General features: G+C 41.2%; 1 protein-coding gene across 2 annotated transcripts in view; it reads right to left on the bottom strand.

Moving 5' to 3' along the window:
• XRN1 (5'-3' exoribonuclease 1) overlaps positions 1 to 14,877 on the bottom strand; it is a 78,386-nt gene that overhangs the window by 13,539 nt on the left and 49,970 nt on the right. For both annotated transcript variants that reach the window (XM_073359804.2, XM_073359805.2), the window contains exons 24-30: positions 14,219 to 14,334; positions 12,046 to 12,192; positions 10,503 to 10,592; positions 9,572 to 9,707; positions 8,540 to 8,596; positions 7,014 to 7,146; positions 1,091 to 1,160 (exon numbers count right to left, since the gene is read on the bottom strand). In XM_073359804.2, the coding sequence (XP_073215905.1) occupies positions 1,091 to 1,160; positions 7,014 to 7,146; positions 8,540 to 8,596; positions 9,572 to 9,707; positions 10,503 to 10,592; positions 12,046 to 12,192; positions 14,219 to 14,334 (749 nt within the window). The remainder of the gene's footprint in view (positions 1 to 1,090; positions 1,161 to 7,013; positions 7,147 to 8,539; positions 8,597 to 9,571; positions 9,708 to 10,502; positions 10,593 to 12,045; positions 12,193 to 14,218; positions 14,335 to 14,877) is intronic.

Raw genomic sequence — 14,877 nt, 5'->3', positions numbered from 1 at the left:
CTTTGATTACAGCAAAATTTTGTGGCAGGGTGAAATAGATGAATTCTGTTGCTGCAGAATATAAAGGGTACTGGTTATAATGACTGCTGTTTTCATCTACACTTGCCCCACTACCAGCATCAAAGTCACTTCCTGTTTTGTAAAGTAGTTTTCAGATACTATAACCTGAGCATGAAAGGCACTATTATAAAACCAAAATCTAATCTATTTCCAGTGTGATTAGAGACATGCAGATAACAAGACCTATCTGGCTTCAAGATTAAACTCGATAAGTTTATGGAGGAGATGGTATGATGGGATAACATGATTTTGGTAATTAATTGATCTTTAAATATTCATGGTAAATAGGACCGATGGGATGTTAGATGGGGTGGGATCTGAGTTACTACAGAGAATTCTTTCCTGGATATCTGGCTGGTGAATCTTGCCCATATGCTCAGGGTTCAGCTGATCTACATATTTGGGGTCGGGAAGGAATTTTCCTCCAGGGCAGATTGGAAGAGGCCCTGGAAGTTTTTCGCCTTCCTCTGTAGCATGGGTCACTTGCTGGAGGATTCTCTGCTCCCTGAAGTCGTTAAACCATGGTTTGAGGACTTCAATAGCTCAGACAAAGGTGAGAGGTTTATTGCAGGAGTGGGTAGGTGAGATTCTGTGCCTGCGTTGTGCAGGAGGTCGGACATGGTCCCTTCTGACCTTAGTATCTATGAATCTATGAAACAAATAGCACATTTTATAAAACACTCTATTTGCAAGCACATCTGCATAGCATAGTTCTCTAGTCCTTTACGTGTGGCATGAGGGTGGTTGCTTTGGAGAAGATAAGAACTTCACTTGGGGATGTCAGTATCAGGAGTAATAAGCACTTCTTCAGAGACACAGATTCTGTTTTCATGAAACAGTCTCTAGTCATAAAGAATGAGGGACAAAAACACCAAAAACATACATTACAGAAGCAAAACTGCCTCTAAATGGAGTTAGTCAAATTTCTCATGAGGTATTTAAAAACACTCTCACACATCAGCAAAAAGCTAGTAATTTAAATTCAATTCAGTCTCACAAGGGTACAAAATCAGTATGAACAAACACAGACCTTATTGTTAGGCCTCCAGGGAATTCTTCATCGAACAACACTTCAAAGAGTACATCCATTTCTCTGCTTGCTGTAGAAAATAATGACATGCACTGTAAGAAAGTAGCCTACATGCCTGTCTACCATTAATAGCACATTGTGTTAATGAAGACGACATAAAACTAAATTATTATTAGAGAGACACTTAAATACCCTATGCCCCAGATACAAAACTTAATTCAGTTATTTGGAAACTCCTCAAAAAAGGTTATGTGTGATTGTCCTCTAGGATATACATAAACTGTAAATCTACTATACGCAACTATAAGTAGCAGTAATCTAGAGTCATAAGTTTGATAGCAGTCCCTAATAGTCGGTTATTTTCCCAACACACAACTGTACTTTCCTTGTATCATTCCTTTTAATGATAAAAAGAGAGCACATTCTTTCCTTTTAATAGCTAACCCTATATATTGGGCCTACTTGATTTTATTTTTGTTGCTCATTTTTTTAAAACACAGAATATGTAGTTTGTTCTCTGTACAATGATGGCATGGTCAATGGCACAGAAGCTTTATGGATATAAAACCATCTGGAAAGAGAGACAGTGGGTGGATCCATACATCCAGGCAACCAGAGACCAACAGTTTTGAAACTGGCTCTCAGCAGAGGATATCACTTGTATAGTAATGGATAAATATACTGTTTTATAATTTATATTAATCTGAAGTCATTGCAGATGAAAAAGGGCATATTTTAAGGTTTGGCTTATCTGAAATCCCGTTAGACACAACTTTAATGAAAGTGACTATTAAAATGCCAGACTAGAGGGATATCTACTCCACTGTTTCTCAAACTTTTTCATGTCGTGACTGCCTGAGTAGGTGAGTCCTTTCATCCAGATCCCTCAAAAGAGGTGCCAATGATTTATTGCAGTTGTTTTCAACCTGGTGGTCCATAGACTGTCTTATATTTCCTAAGGCAGTGGTTCTCAAACTAGGGGCGCTGCTTGTCCAGGGAAAGCCCCTGGTGGGCCGGGCCAGTTTGTTTACTTGCCGCGTCCCAGGTTCAGCCGATCGCAGCTCCCACCGGCCATGGTTCGCCGCTCCAGGCCAATGGGGGCTGCGGGAAGCAGCATGGGCTGAGGGATGTGCTGGCTGCCCTTCCCGCAGACCCCATTGGCCTGGAGCGGCGAACCGCGCCCAGTGGGAGCTGCGATTGGCCAAACCTGCGGACGTGGCAGGTAAACAAACTGGCCCAGCCCGCCAGGGGCTTTCCCTGAACAAGCGGTGCCCCTAGTTTGAGAATCAATGTCCTAACGGTCTGCACCTCCATGCGAAATTTTTTAAGGGTCTGCAAATGAAAAAAAGGTTGAAAACCACTGATTTATAGGGATTCTGGTATCTGAGGAAGAATGGTTGCAAGTGACACAGTATGTCACTGAAGAGAAGCCTAGATCGAAACCACAGATTGAGAATGCATGCTCTACTTTATGGTGAGTAATATTTACTCCTGGGGGAATTCTGCATGTGTAGAATTTATGTCCCCCACAGATTTCTTTTATTCCCCGCAGAAAGATGACTTTCTGATGGACAAGCAAAGGGAAGCCACAAGACCAGTCATGCGACCCTCCCCAGCAGTATGTTTCAGGTGCCCAGGGCAGCCAGCAGAGAGGTAAATCACTGTGGGGCAAGGCGTGGGACTGGGGAAGACCCAGATGGTGGCTCCTACCCTGCGCTGGGCTCAGCTGCTAGTCCCAGCTGGGCTGGGGAGGACGGGACTTGCTCTTCCCCTGCATGGCACCCGGGGCCATGTCAGACCCACCCCCAGATTTATCCTCTGGCTGTATGAAGCTCTGCAAACTCCACCCCATTGCTTCCTGTACCCACTACTCCTTAGCTGCACAGGGAGGGATCACTGTACAGGGGAGCTGCTCCCACAGCCGCCCAACCCCGTGCATACAGACCCCCTCATACCCAGACCTTCCCGCTGAGCCTCAAACCCCCTCCCCCCCCATGAGCCCCACTTCCCCTGTCCCTGGACCATCCCAACAAGCCACCCGCACCCGGATCCCCACCCTACCGAGCCCCAACCAGCTGCACCTGGAGCCCCACCCCACTAAGCCCAATTCCCTCAGCATCTGGACCCCCCCACTGAGCTCCCCACACTCAGACCCCCCTGCCGAGTCCTATCCCCTCCACACCCAGACTCCCCTCCCTCCATTGAGCTCCAACCACCTTCACCTGGACCCCCCTGCAGAGTTCCATTCTTGTTGCACTCAGAACCCACACAACAAGCCCCTGTGCATCCAGATCCCGCCCACACCCGGATCCCCATCTGAGCTGCCCACGCCCAGATTGCCCCACACAGAATCCTCTCAACCCACAGCAGGACCCCCCCATACTGAGCCCCTCCACACTTGGATCCTGCCTTGCTGAGCCTACCTGCCAACACCTGGTGCACCTGGCACAGAGGAGTAGGGCCCTGAGGTGTTATTCTGGGGCAGGCCCAGTCCTTGTGCTGTGTCAGGGTTGGGTGCAGCCTCACAGTCGAGTCCGTGTCCCGGTGAGGGAGCTGCACAGTGATCTCCCACCTCTGTGCAGTCAGTGGCCTGTGCTCCTCAATGCCATGCTGGAGCTTCCACATTTATTTGACAAATATAATTTGCAGATTTTTTTATTTTTTGGTGCAGAATGCCCTCAGGAGTAAATATTTAGTGGAACCTTAAGTATGGTAAAAACATTCGGACCACCACTATTGTGTCCCTCTGTTTTACTGTCTCTCTCTCCAATTATGTCTCTCCTCCTATATGCCTTCCCCTACTTTCTGGTATGTGTTCCTTCTCATTGGCTTTACTGCCTGTCCTTTATTAAGGAAGGCCAAAGATTAAGTAGTTCCACATTCAAGGGTAGAGCTACTTAACACATGAAGTGACTGATAAATGAGCTTAGGGCTTGTCTACACATGGAGTTATTCCAGAATTAAAAGTGTTCAGATATGGAGCTATTTTGGAATAGCTATTCTGCTTCAAATTCACATTTTACCTTATTCTGGAATAACTTGTGTAGACAAGCTCCTAGATATGTTACTAGGAGCTTTAAGCTGGATGTGCTGCTTAACTGGAGAATTTTTAAGTGAACTCTCTCACACTGCTAGAAAGTTTCCTCTCTAGAAATTCAAATTCTTTTTTTAATTGAAGTTTTCTATAACTTTGTCAGAAACGTTGGAGTATAAACAAATCCTGTCAGTTTTCTTCCTCACTTGTTACACCAGGGCCAAAACACATCTAGGAAAGGCTGGACAAACCTGTTTCACTTTCTCTAATCCCTTCCACTCATTCAGCTAGTTAGACTGGATACTTGAGAAACCAGAAGACTTGTGTACTTATTTTAGATTACAAAACACACATGAAGAACAGTCCATGCCATTAGGAGTTTATAGCACTATGCATTCAAATGGAGCTATATTATTCACAAACAGCACTCTCTAAATTCTCCACTCTATCTGAGGCAAATTTTTTTGTTTCCAAATAGATTTTATATGTTCCATCATTTTATCTTTATTCCTCCACAAGACTTTATTAGATGTGAGAAGAGTCAAGAAAATAATCTCAGTTCCTAAATAATCCCCTCAGCTTCATTGGGTAGAGGATCAAATGTAACTGGAGACAACTTTCTCATGCTCCTGAAAAGCGGAGAAACCACCCTCCTAAGCCGCTTCCTCCCATCCCCCAAGAAAAACCAAAAACCAAATGCATACCTCTCTCATTTTCTTGAGAGCATTCCAACATCATGCTCAAATGACAGTATATGACATCTAAACCAAACAATGTTACTGACTAGGGCTGTTGATTAATTGCAATGAATCGTGAGTTAACTCAAAAAAAAATAATCACGATTAAAAAAATGAATCGTGATTAATCGCAGTTTTAATCACACTGTTAAACAATAGAATACCAATTTAAATTTATTAAATATTTTGGATGTTTTTCTACATTTTCATATAGTATTCTATGTTGTAATTGAAATCAAAGTGTATATTATTTTTTATTACAAATATTTGCAGTGTAAAAATTATTTAAAAAATTGTATTTTTCAGTTCACTTCATACAAAAACCTGTATTCAAAAACAAAACAATGTCAAACTTCAGAGCCTACAAGTTCACTCAGTCCTACTTCTTGTTCAGCCAGTCGCTATGACAAACAAGTTTGTTTACATTTACGGGAGATAATGCTGCCCAATTCCTCTTTACAATGTCACGAGAAAGTGAAAACAGGCATTTGCATGGCACTTTTGTAGCCAGCATTGCAAGGTATTTACGTGCCAGATATGCTAAACATTCGTAGGCCCATTCACGCTTCGGCCACCATTCCAGAGGACATGCTTCCATGCTGATGACACTCATTAAAAAAATAATGCGTTAATTAAATTTGTGACTGAACTCCTTGGGGGAGAACTGTATGTCCCCTGTTCTGTTTTACCCACATTCTGCCATATATTTCATGTTATAGCAGTCTTGGATGATGACCCAGCACCTGTTGTTCATTTTAAGAACACTTTCACTGCAGATTTCACAAAACGCAAAGAAGGTACCATTGTGAAATTTCTAAAGATAGCTCCAGCACTCGACCCAAGATTTAAGAACCTGAAGTGCCTTCCAAAATGTGAGAGGGACGAGGTGTGGAGCATGCGTTCAGAAGCCTTAAAAGAGAAACACTCTGATGAGGAAACTACAGAACTCAAACCACCAAAAAAGAAAATCATCCTTCTGCTGGTGGCATCTGACTCAGATAATGAAAATAAACACGTGTCGGTCCACACTGCTTCGGACTGTTATTGAACAGAACCCGTCATCAGCATGGATGCATGTCCCCTGGAATGGTGGTTGAAGTATGAAGAGACAGATGAATCTTTAGCACATCTGGCACATAAATATCTTGCAACACTGGCTACAACTGTGCAACGAGAATGCCTGTTCTCACTTTCAGGTGACACTGTAAACAAGAAATGGGCAGCATTATCTTCTACAAATGTAAATAAACTTGTTTCTCTGAGCGATTGGCTGAACAATAAGTAGGACTGAGTGGACTTCTAGGCTCTAAAATTTTACATTGTTTTATTTTTGAATGAAGTTTTTTTTGTACGTAATTCTACATTTGTAAGTTCAACTTTCATGATAAAGAGATTGCACTACAGTACTTGTATTATGTGAATTGAAAAATACTATTTCTTTTGTTTTTATACAGTGCAAATACTTGTAATCGAAAATAAATATAAAGTGAGCACTGCACACTTTGTATTCTGTATTGTAACTGAAATAAATATATTTGAAAATACCCAAAAATATTTAAATAAATGGTATTCTATTATACAGTGTGATTAATTGCATGATTAATTGCAATTACTTTTTTAAATCGCTTGACAGCCCTATTACTGACCATTTGGTCACGTGAAAGTTACCAAACAACTAATCCTGCTCTAATGGGGGAAGATGACAATATTCAGATCCTGAATCCAAATACTATCATATCTGAATATAATCCTAGAGTAGCTTCTTCCTTACCTCCCACTGCAACAAGCTTTAGGGTCCCCACAACCATGAAGTCTCTTCTCAGGGGTGGGGTCAGAGACTTTAAACCCTGAATCCAATGGCCACCTTCCAATCCTCACCCTCATCTCTCCAAATTTTGCAGCAATAGAGTGGAATAGACTTCTGCACTTGCTGTTACACTGAGCCTGAGAACCCACAGATGGCACCGTAAGTGGGACAACCGCATGGTACATTACAAACCAAATTTCTATTTTTTAATTGTGCCTCATCTCCAGTCTGACTCTTTATTAATACTGTTCACAATTAAATGAAAAAGAATAAAAGTTTACAACAGTTTGTTTTCATGTCAACCTTATAGCTAACATATGATCATTATTATGAGGAAAATATTACCTCCTTTAACTCCTATAATGGTACCTCGAAGACCAACAGGAACAGAAAAGTTCTCCCTCACATTGACAACACGGTCAAACAGTCGATACTCTGCATCTCTGTCTGGAACAACCCCATTCTGTTGTTCTAAAGGCTGACATTAACCAAAAGACTATGTTAATTCTAGTAAAATATAAAGATATAAGTTATTCTGACTTAACAACAAATGAATCACGGATTTAAAACTTAAAGAAGTTGAAATGATTTCATTGTTTTCAGTACACTGAGAAAACAATTTGAACTGTTCTCACAATAACCAGGTAGAGGTGTTACAATGCTCAGAAAACATCCTTTTATTAATAATATTGCTAACTAGGAAGCTGCAGTGCTACTCATGAAGTGCTACTGAATGGGCCCATGGAGTTGAGGGAAGGCACAATCAGAAGTATTGTTCAGCTTTCCTTGTGCCACCAGCAGGAGCATTTGTGAGACACCCAGCAAAGCAGCCGAGAGCAGGGGCGGGCAAACTTTTTGGCCTGCGGGCCACATCGGGTTTCAGAAATTATATGGAGGGCCTGTTAGGGGAGGCTGTGCCTCTGCAAACAGCCAGGCATGGCCCGGCCCCTGCCCCATCCAACCTCCCTGCTCCTTCCTGACTACCCCCCCACAGGACCCCTGCCCCATCCAACCACCCCTTCTCCCTGACCGCCCCCAGAAACCCTGCCCCCATTCAACCCCCTTGTTCCCTGCCCTCTGACTGCCCTGATCTCTATCCACACCCCCGGCCCCTGACCACCACCCGAACTCCCTTGCCCTCTATCCAACCCCACTCCCCTGCTCCCTGCCCTCTTACCAAGCTGCCTGGAGCACCTGTGGCTGGCGGCGCAGCTGCACAAGGACAGGCAGCCGTGCCGTCCAGCTGAAGCCAGCCACGCACCGTTCAGCACAGAGCACCAGGTCAGGCCGGGCTCTGCAGCTGCACTGCCCCAGGAGCTCGCAGCCCCGCCGCCCAGAGCATGGCACCAGCAGCACAGTGAGCTGAGGCTGCGGGGGAGGGGGAACAGCAGGGGAGGGACTGGGCAGAACGGTCCCAGACCAAGAGCTCAGGGGCTGGGCAGAACGGTCCCGTGGGCCACATGTGGCCCGCAGGCCGTAGTTTGCCCACCTCTGGCCTAGAGCATACAGGTGCCATGAAAAGAACAAAACAGGCAAAGGGCAGCATTTCTGAAGCACTTAATATTCTTTCTGCATATATTACAATTATGGAGGGAATGAAAGTTGTAGGATCAGAAGAAGGCAAAAGACATATGCTACTAAACCACATGAGAATCGAGAACTGAATTTCAGTCCCATTTATACAGCAGTCATTGTTATTAAGTAACACCACACTGAAACTAATTTCCTAGGAGACACTTCAATTAATCCTGTCCCAACTCAGGCAAGTGCCCTATAGTAATTTTTGAAGGTTCATGAAGTTTGTCCAGGTTATATTTATTTTACATAAGTTAGTTTTTATAATAAAATTAAACAGCCCTAAAATGACTTACTCTATACAGCAAATGGGGTTTCACCGTCACTCGCACCTTCTTGTTACTCTTCCTTTGCTAAAGGAAAGAGACAAAAGAATTTTAAAAACTATTAAGTAAGAAGTCTGAAATATTATGCCATTGTTTTGCAATGTCTTTGATAAAAAATGCCCACTATCAGTGTGAAGGGAAAACAGACAGGATCTATCTATATATATATAATGTGTTGAGCAAGTAAGCAGAACAAGGATCAGAATACGGTAGGACTTCTGAAGAAAATATATATATGCTCCATGAAAATGTACTGCAGGCATTCTTCTGGTGTTCTTAAAGGAGATACAGTTCTCAAGACTTTAAAGTATTTATAAATACAGTATTTTGGCATGATTCAAAGTAACTGGATCTAAGAAGTCAGGTTAGTCTTTCTAAACCATGGCTTAAATTATTTAACCAATCCCAAAACAAACCCAAAGTTAATATCACTTTTGCTTCTGGAGCCTTCTACACAATCTGGAAGAGTATCAACCACTTGTCTCATGGGGATTTGCTACACATCATAGGACTTCATAACCCATTTAACACTTAATACTGCCTTGTCTGTTTTTGTTTTATTTTCTCTTTTACTTGAATGGATCTGATGAGAGAGACCTGTGAGGCTGGAGGAGACTGCCTTCTAGTTATTTGCAGATCAAAGGGAAACTATTTGGGAAACAGAAGGGAAGATTGGGTTTGTGTTTGGAAGAGATTGTGAGGAGTCCAGGACCTCTTTGGACACAGATTCTTTTCCCAAAATCACTCAAAGTCAGGGGAGCTCAGAGCAGATCTGGTTTAACTAGCTGGACAGAAAAGAGCCAAAGAGTAGAGAGATTGCTGATGCCCTTTTCTGAGTTGCTATGACAATTTATGATGCAATTTAGTAGCTTACAGTTCTTCCAATAGTAGTATTTGCCATGCCACTGAAAAACCATTTTCTATAATCTGAATAAAGTACCTGGACAATATGAACAACTGCTTTTTGGTCCATCACTAGTCAAATCTATAAAAATTCAGTACCTTGCACTTCTCTAATTCCTCTTCAATTTTCTCTACAATAGCTGCATCCAGAATTTGTAAGTCACAAGATGAACGAGATAAAGCGCTGACAGGATGCGCCTTTAGCCAGGCAACAATTTCTTGAACTCTCTCAGCACTGTATAAAAAAAATTCCATATTGATCATAATTGTTGAGGGTTTACATATTATTGTGGGCTACACCCAGTTTCTGGATTTATGATGTCACCAGATACTACAGTAGTAGGCACATCTTATAACTGGATGTAGTCATAACAAACACTGCTATGTGCTCCGAGAGCTTAGTATAGGGACAAAAAAATTAACCATGATAGAACGATGCTTCAAAAGTATAAACTAAAATGCAAACTCTAGAAATTCTACCTTCCAGACTGAAAATCTGGATTTTCAAACAAAAATCAGTAAAAACACCCAATGAAGATTATTTTAAAAGCAAAAATTAAAAACCATGGAGAACTAAAGTGTACAAATATGAGGCATAGGTGTGATAAATAGATGTCTCTAGAAAAGATATATAATATCCTGATAATTGTCAAAATCATCCTATAATGAGTCTGGCCTGAAGAAAAAAAAACAGGTTTCAAAGTTATTTAAATAAGGCCATCATTATGTGGTGCAGCCATTTTCAGTACTGTCAAATCCCTCTTGCCACCAGTTTCCTGTCTACTAATCTTCAAGTTGGGCCTTTTTCCTTGCCTGAAGATACTGTATTTCAGTACTTGAAGAATTTCTGCACATTTTTATTACAGCAAAATTTATAGTCTAGTATTTGGACTGGATGATTCCAAAAATACTGAAATAATTGTACCCTTCTTTGCTTTGCGACTTCAGTAGTTTTTGAACGTACAAAGGTCAATATCTGGAACTTGTCAGATAGAATACTATTTAATCAAACTGCAAAAACATTGCTCACCCATTCTCGTCCTCGCCAGGCCAAATATCATCTTCATAGAATATATCTTCTTGACTATTTTTGGCAATATAACTAAACAGTTCAGGGACCCTAATAATAAAAGGGATATAGTTTCACATACTGCAAGGTCAAAAACAAGTGCTTAATAGAAACAAAATAATCTGGAATCCAGGGTGCAGTAGCTTTTCATAAATGTACAGAGTTTTATTGGCCAAATAGGCAGTTTAATATGCTGACAAAAGACGGAAAATCAGAGTTCTGTCCAAGATCATCTCTTGCTAGGACTCAGAACACACATTCCCTTTCTCTAAGTCCACCCAACTCCATCATGCAACCTCAGAAGCAGTACTGATGGGCTCCAGAAGGGCCTGTGTCCTGCCCTCTTTGGTTAAAAGGTTGGATCTCTATGACATGGGAGCATTTAGAAAGAGAAATAAAGAAGAAATTGGAAGATCCCACATGCTCCATCCCCCTCTCCATAAAGTAAACTTAAGTTACAGAGGCAGACTGTTGCTGAGGGATTCTAATGACAAGTTACTGGAGAGGAACTTGGATGAATTGGGGTGTCACCAAAGCTCCACATGATAGCTTAACATTTTTGCTTTTTAGGCTGCTTATTTTTTTCCATTTATGCAGTCATTTTTAGGTAACTGTAGTCAGCCTCTGGCAATTACTAAGGGGCTAGATAATGACTAAGTCATCTTTCACTGTAAATATAAACCCATGAGATTTCATGTGTACTACATGCTGAATGACAACAGCATTGGACTAGAAATGAAAGTTTAATTCATTTGTCTCCTCCACAGGATCACTTCCACACACTAGCCTCCTTCATTTCAGTTTTTAATTCCTCATCAATCAGGAGAGACTACAGTGGGATATAAACTGAGTTCAAAGTGGTTTCAGAAGGTAACATAGATCATACAATAAAATTGGATTTCCTATGCAGCGTAACTATTATAATATGAGGTGTTTTCAAATTCCAGCACACTGGAGCAGTATGTGTTTATGTCAATATTCTACACAACAAAATGAAATAATTTAGACACCTCCCACACTCAGAATGTCTTATTACAGTTGTCACCATCTGATTTTGAAACACAGATCCCAAATTATAGCCATCGCTTCTCTTCAAATAGAAAGTGTTCCAAAGTAACTTCTAAATATAAGAAAATTAGTGTGTGTCTACACAGCAAAGAAAAAGCCATGACTGGGTACAGATTGTTCATTGAAAATATGAAGAAAATATCATTTATTTCAATTTCTTTAATCTTAGCTTTAAGAATCTTCCATGACATTCTTAATGTTGCTGAGTTTGTTCCTTTGCTATTTCATGCTAAATTATAGTCCGTTTTAAGTCTAAAAATCAGAAACACCTCAAAATACTTCATTTGATACACTTATTTCTCATTAAACCAGGATTTGGGTTACCCTACCTCCAGCCCCAGAGTCATCAATAATAAACTTTTGCACAGTGAATAAAACCCATTTACAATTTCAGTACAATAATTTCAGAAATATGAAGTTATTATTCAACTCTTACCTTTCTAAATACTCAGCAAGAAGTTGCTCTACGGCAGAAGAATACATCCATTCATTTCTAACCTTCTTAGTATAGCCAGGGACCTCTTCATTCTTCTTATTAAACTTCAGATTCAAGCCCACATTTGCCTTGTGGTCTCCATGTGGACTGCGAAACAAAAAAATAAGTTTTGTAAAGGAAAAATTACTGACATCTGACTTGAGCCTCAGAAAAGTTGTTTCTGATAACATCTTTATCTGCTAATGATACTGACCTACTTTGTAAAGCACTTTGAGAATTACTGATGAAAAGTGCTGTATAAGAGTTGGGTATAATCACTCTGTGGGATGTAACAGGAAACAGGTGTTTTGAGTTTTAGGAAAGCATATCATGTGACTTCTGGATTACTATCTTTTTCACAAGTTGTACACAACTGCATACTTTTAACTGTTATTCAATAAATACACAAATTACAAACAAACAAAGATTCTCATCTTTGGCGAAGAGTTAGTGCTCTGTACTACAAGAGGGGACTCCAATACAGTCCTAGTTCCACCCTAGTGTCCTCAGCACAATCAAGGGCTGGACACACTTTAGAGGCATTTTGCCTGGCCTGAAGTAGCTCAGGTATCTTGGGTTGGTCAACAGTAATCTTTCTAGCCAATTAAGAACTGTTAACGGGCTTTGAATATAGGCTTCTCGGGGTCTCCTTGCTTTGGAGGGTTGGTTGTAAGGGTGAAATATATTTACAGATGAGGGATTTAAAGAAAAATTCTCACCCAAAACTCACTTGACAGAAAAGTCTTCTATACTAATGCCCCAGTTGAGGGTTATTTTTTAATTGATTTTTCTTAAAATTTTTAAAATGCACTTTCAAATGTACTAGTTCCCAGCCTATACCTCATTTTCTGATTGAGGCAGGAAGGGCATCAGCATTGGGGGGCATAAACTCAGAACAACATCCTCTAGAATTACAGAGTCTCAATCTACTAGCCTCCTGGGTTTAACATACTGAAGGTGTCTCCAAGAGAAGAATCCAAAAAATATATGAAGTGTGGGAGTACTGTATGATTCAGCTGGGATTTTTAATTTAATTTTTCAATTTTTAATCTGATGCAATATTCTATTAATGGTCAATTAGAATATCACTTCAACTATACAAACAGTAAATCTAAGTGATTCTTAGGGTTTTTTTAAAAAACATTTAAACAACCAGAACAAAGCTCCAATTCAGAAAATTAACAAACTAAGCTCCTATTAACTACAGACTACATCTTTTTGAAAACATTGTTTATATCAAATACACTATCAAAACAATTTTATATCACAGATCCCATTAGAATTTATTAATACTGAGATGTCAAATAGGATGAAAACATAAAAACGTAAGTAAATTCTGTCTACAGTAGCTTCCACTTATTAGCAACCCCTTGGCTGCCAGCCAAAGTTGCTATTATCCAGTAGTTGCTAATAAGTGGAAGGCTTAGCATGTCCCAGCGCTCCCTTCCCTGTGTGCAGTCTCCCAGCCGGGCACAGCCTGGAGAGCGCAGGGAGAGATATCATGCAGTTCCAACACCCGGGATGCAGCCCTCCTCCCCACTATTGCCTACGCCTCCCCTCCCAGCCTGCAGTCCCTTATCTCCTTGTGTGATCCCGCGTGCAGTAAGGTTTGCTGGGCTGCAGCTCCGCTCCCTACTACTGCCCAGCCCACAACCTCCCAGCCCAGCCCACAGCCTCTTACCTCCTATACAGTCCCATGTGCTGGGCTGCAGCCCCAGAAGGAAGCATTGGGACAGGATGAGCACCAGCCACAGGTAGGTTTGCAGTGCTGCAGCGAGGAAGGCATGCCCCAGCCCTTCCATTCCTGGATGCAGCCTCATAAACCTATCTGCAGGAGTGCTCAGCACATCTCAGTACTTCCTTCTCTGCCTGTAGACTTGCAAACCTGCCTGCAGGTGGGGTCTTTCTTTAAAAAAAAGTTGCTGGTAAGCAGCATGCCAGTGTCAATATCCTAATCCTATCAACACTGATGTTAATGGGATGGGATTGGTTCCTGGCAAAATGTTCCTATTAACTGGAAGTTGCTAATATCAGGATTGCTATTAGGTGGAATCTACCATAGCACGTAATCTATAATTTTACATTCATAATTAAGAATTTTGATTACAAAGAAATTTATTACAGTCAAACATACTTTCTCCTGGATCCTCTTCCAATAAATATGCTTCCTGTAAACCTGGAGACAAGATATCCACTCACTCCAAGACGACTGGCTAAAACGTATCCAGGATTGTACTTCACAGAATATTTCTTTAAAAATAAAAATATATTACTATATACTAGGACAGGATATAGGCAATAAAGTACTATAATTATTTTTAAAAGCCCAATTATTTCCTTTTAAAAATTACCTTCCAACCGTACATATTTCTCTGCTATTCCTGCACTGAGGGTTGGGAGGAGAGGACAGGAAACCAGCTCCCACAACCCTGCAGGAGACCCTTCCATTGGTCTAAGGAGCCAGGGAGAAGATAAGTGATGAATATTTCCCCTTTCCACATTCCATACCACGCCCAGAGGAATTTACAAAGTTCTTTGGAGCAGGGACTGTGTTGCTAGAGTGTCTAGCTTCAGAATGAGGCAGTGATCTAGACTGGGCCTAATAAAATACAATACAGTCCCTGAGCATAATGAGTTTGAAAAACACTGAGCTAAACCGAGCAAGAACATCTCGCATCTTGCTCTGAAACTTGTCAGCTTAGGCTCTTACAGATCATTAATAGGAACTAGTTACAAAGGAAAGGACCATCAACTGAAAAAACCCTGCTGTCTTGTCATGAACTGCCTAAATTC

Source organism: Lepidochelys kempii, chromosome 9 (genome assembly GCF_965140285.1).
Source record: "Lepidochelys kempii isolate rLepKem1 chromosome 9, rLepKem1.hap1, whole genome shotgun sequence".
In the NCBI taxonomy this organism is placed as follows: domain Eukaryota; kingdom Metazoa; phylum Chordata; order Testudines; family Cheloniidae; genus Lepidochelys; species Lepidochelys kempii.
The sequence above is the reverse complement of the archived record's forward strand: the minus strand, read 5'-3'. Positions and strand labels throughout refer to the sequence as shown.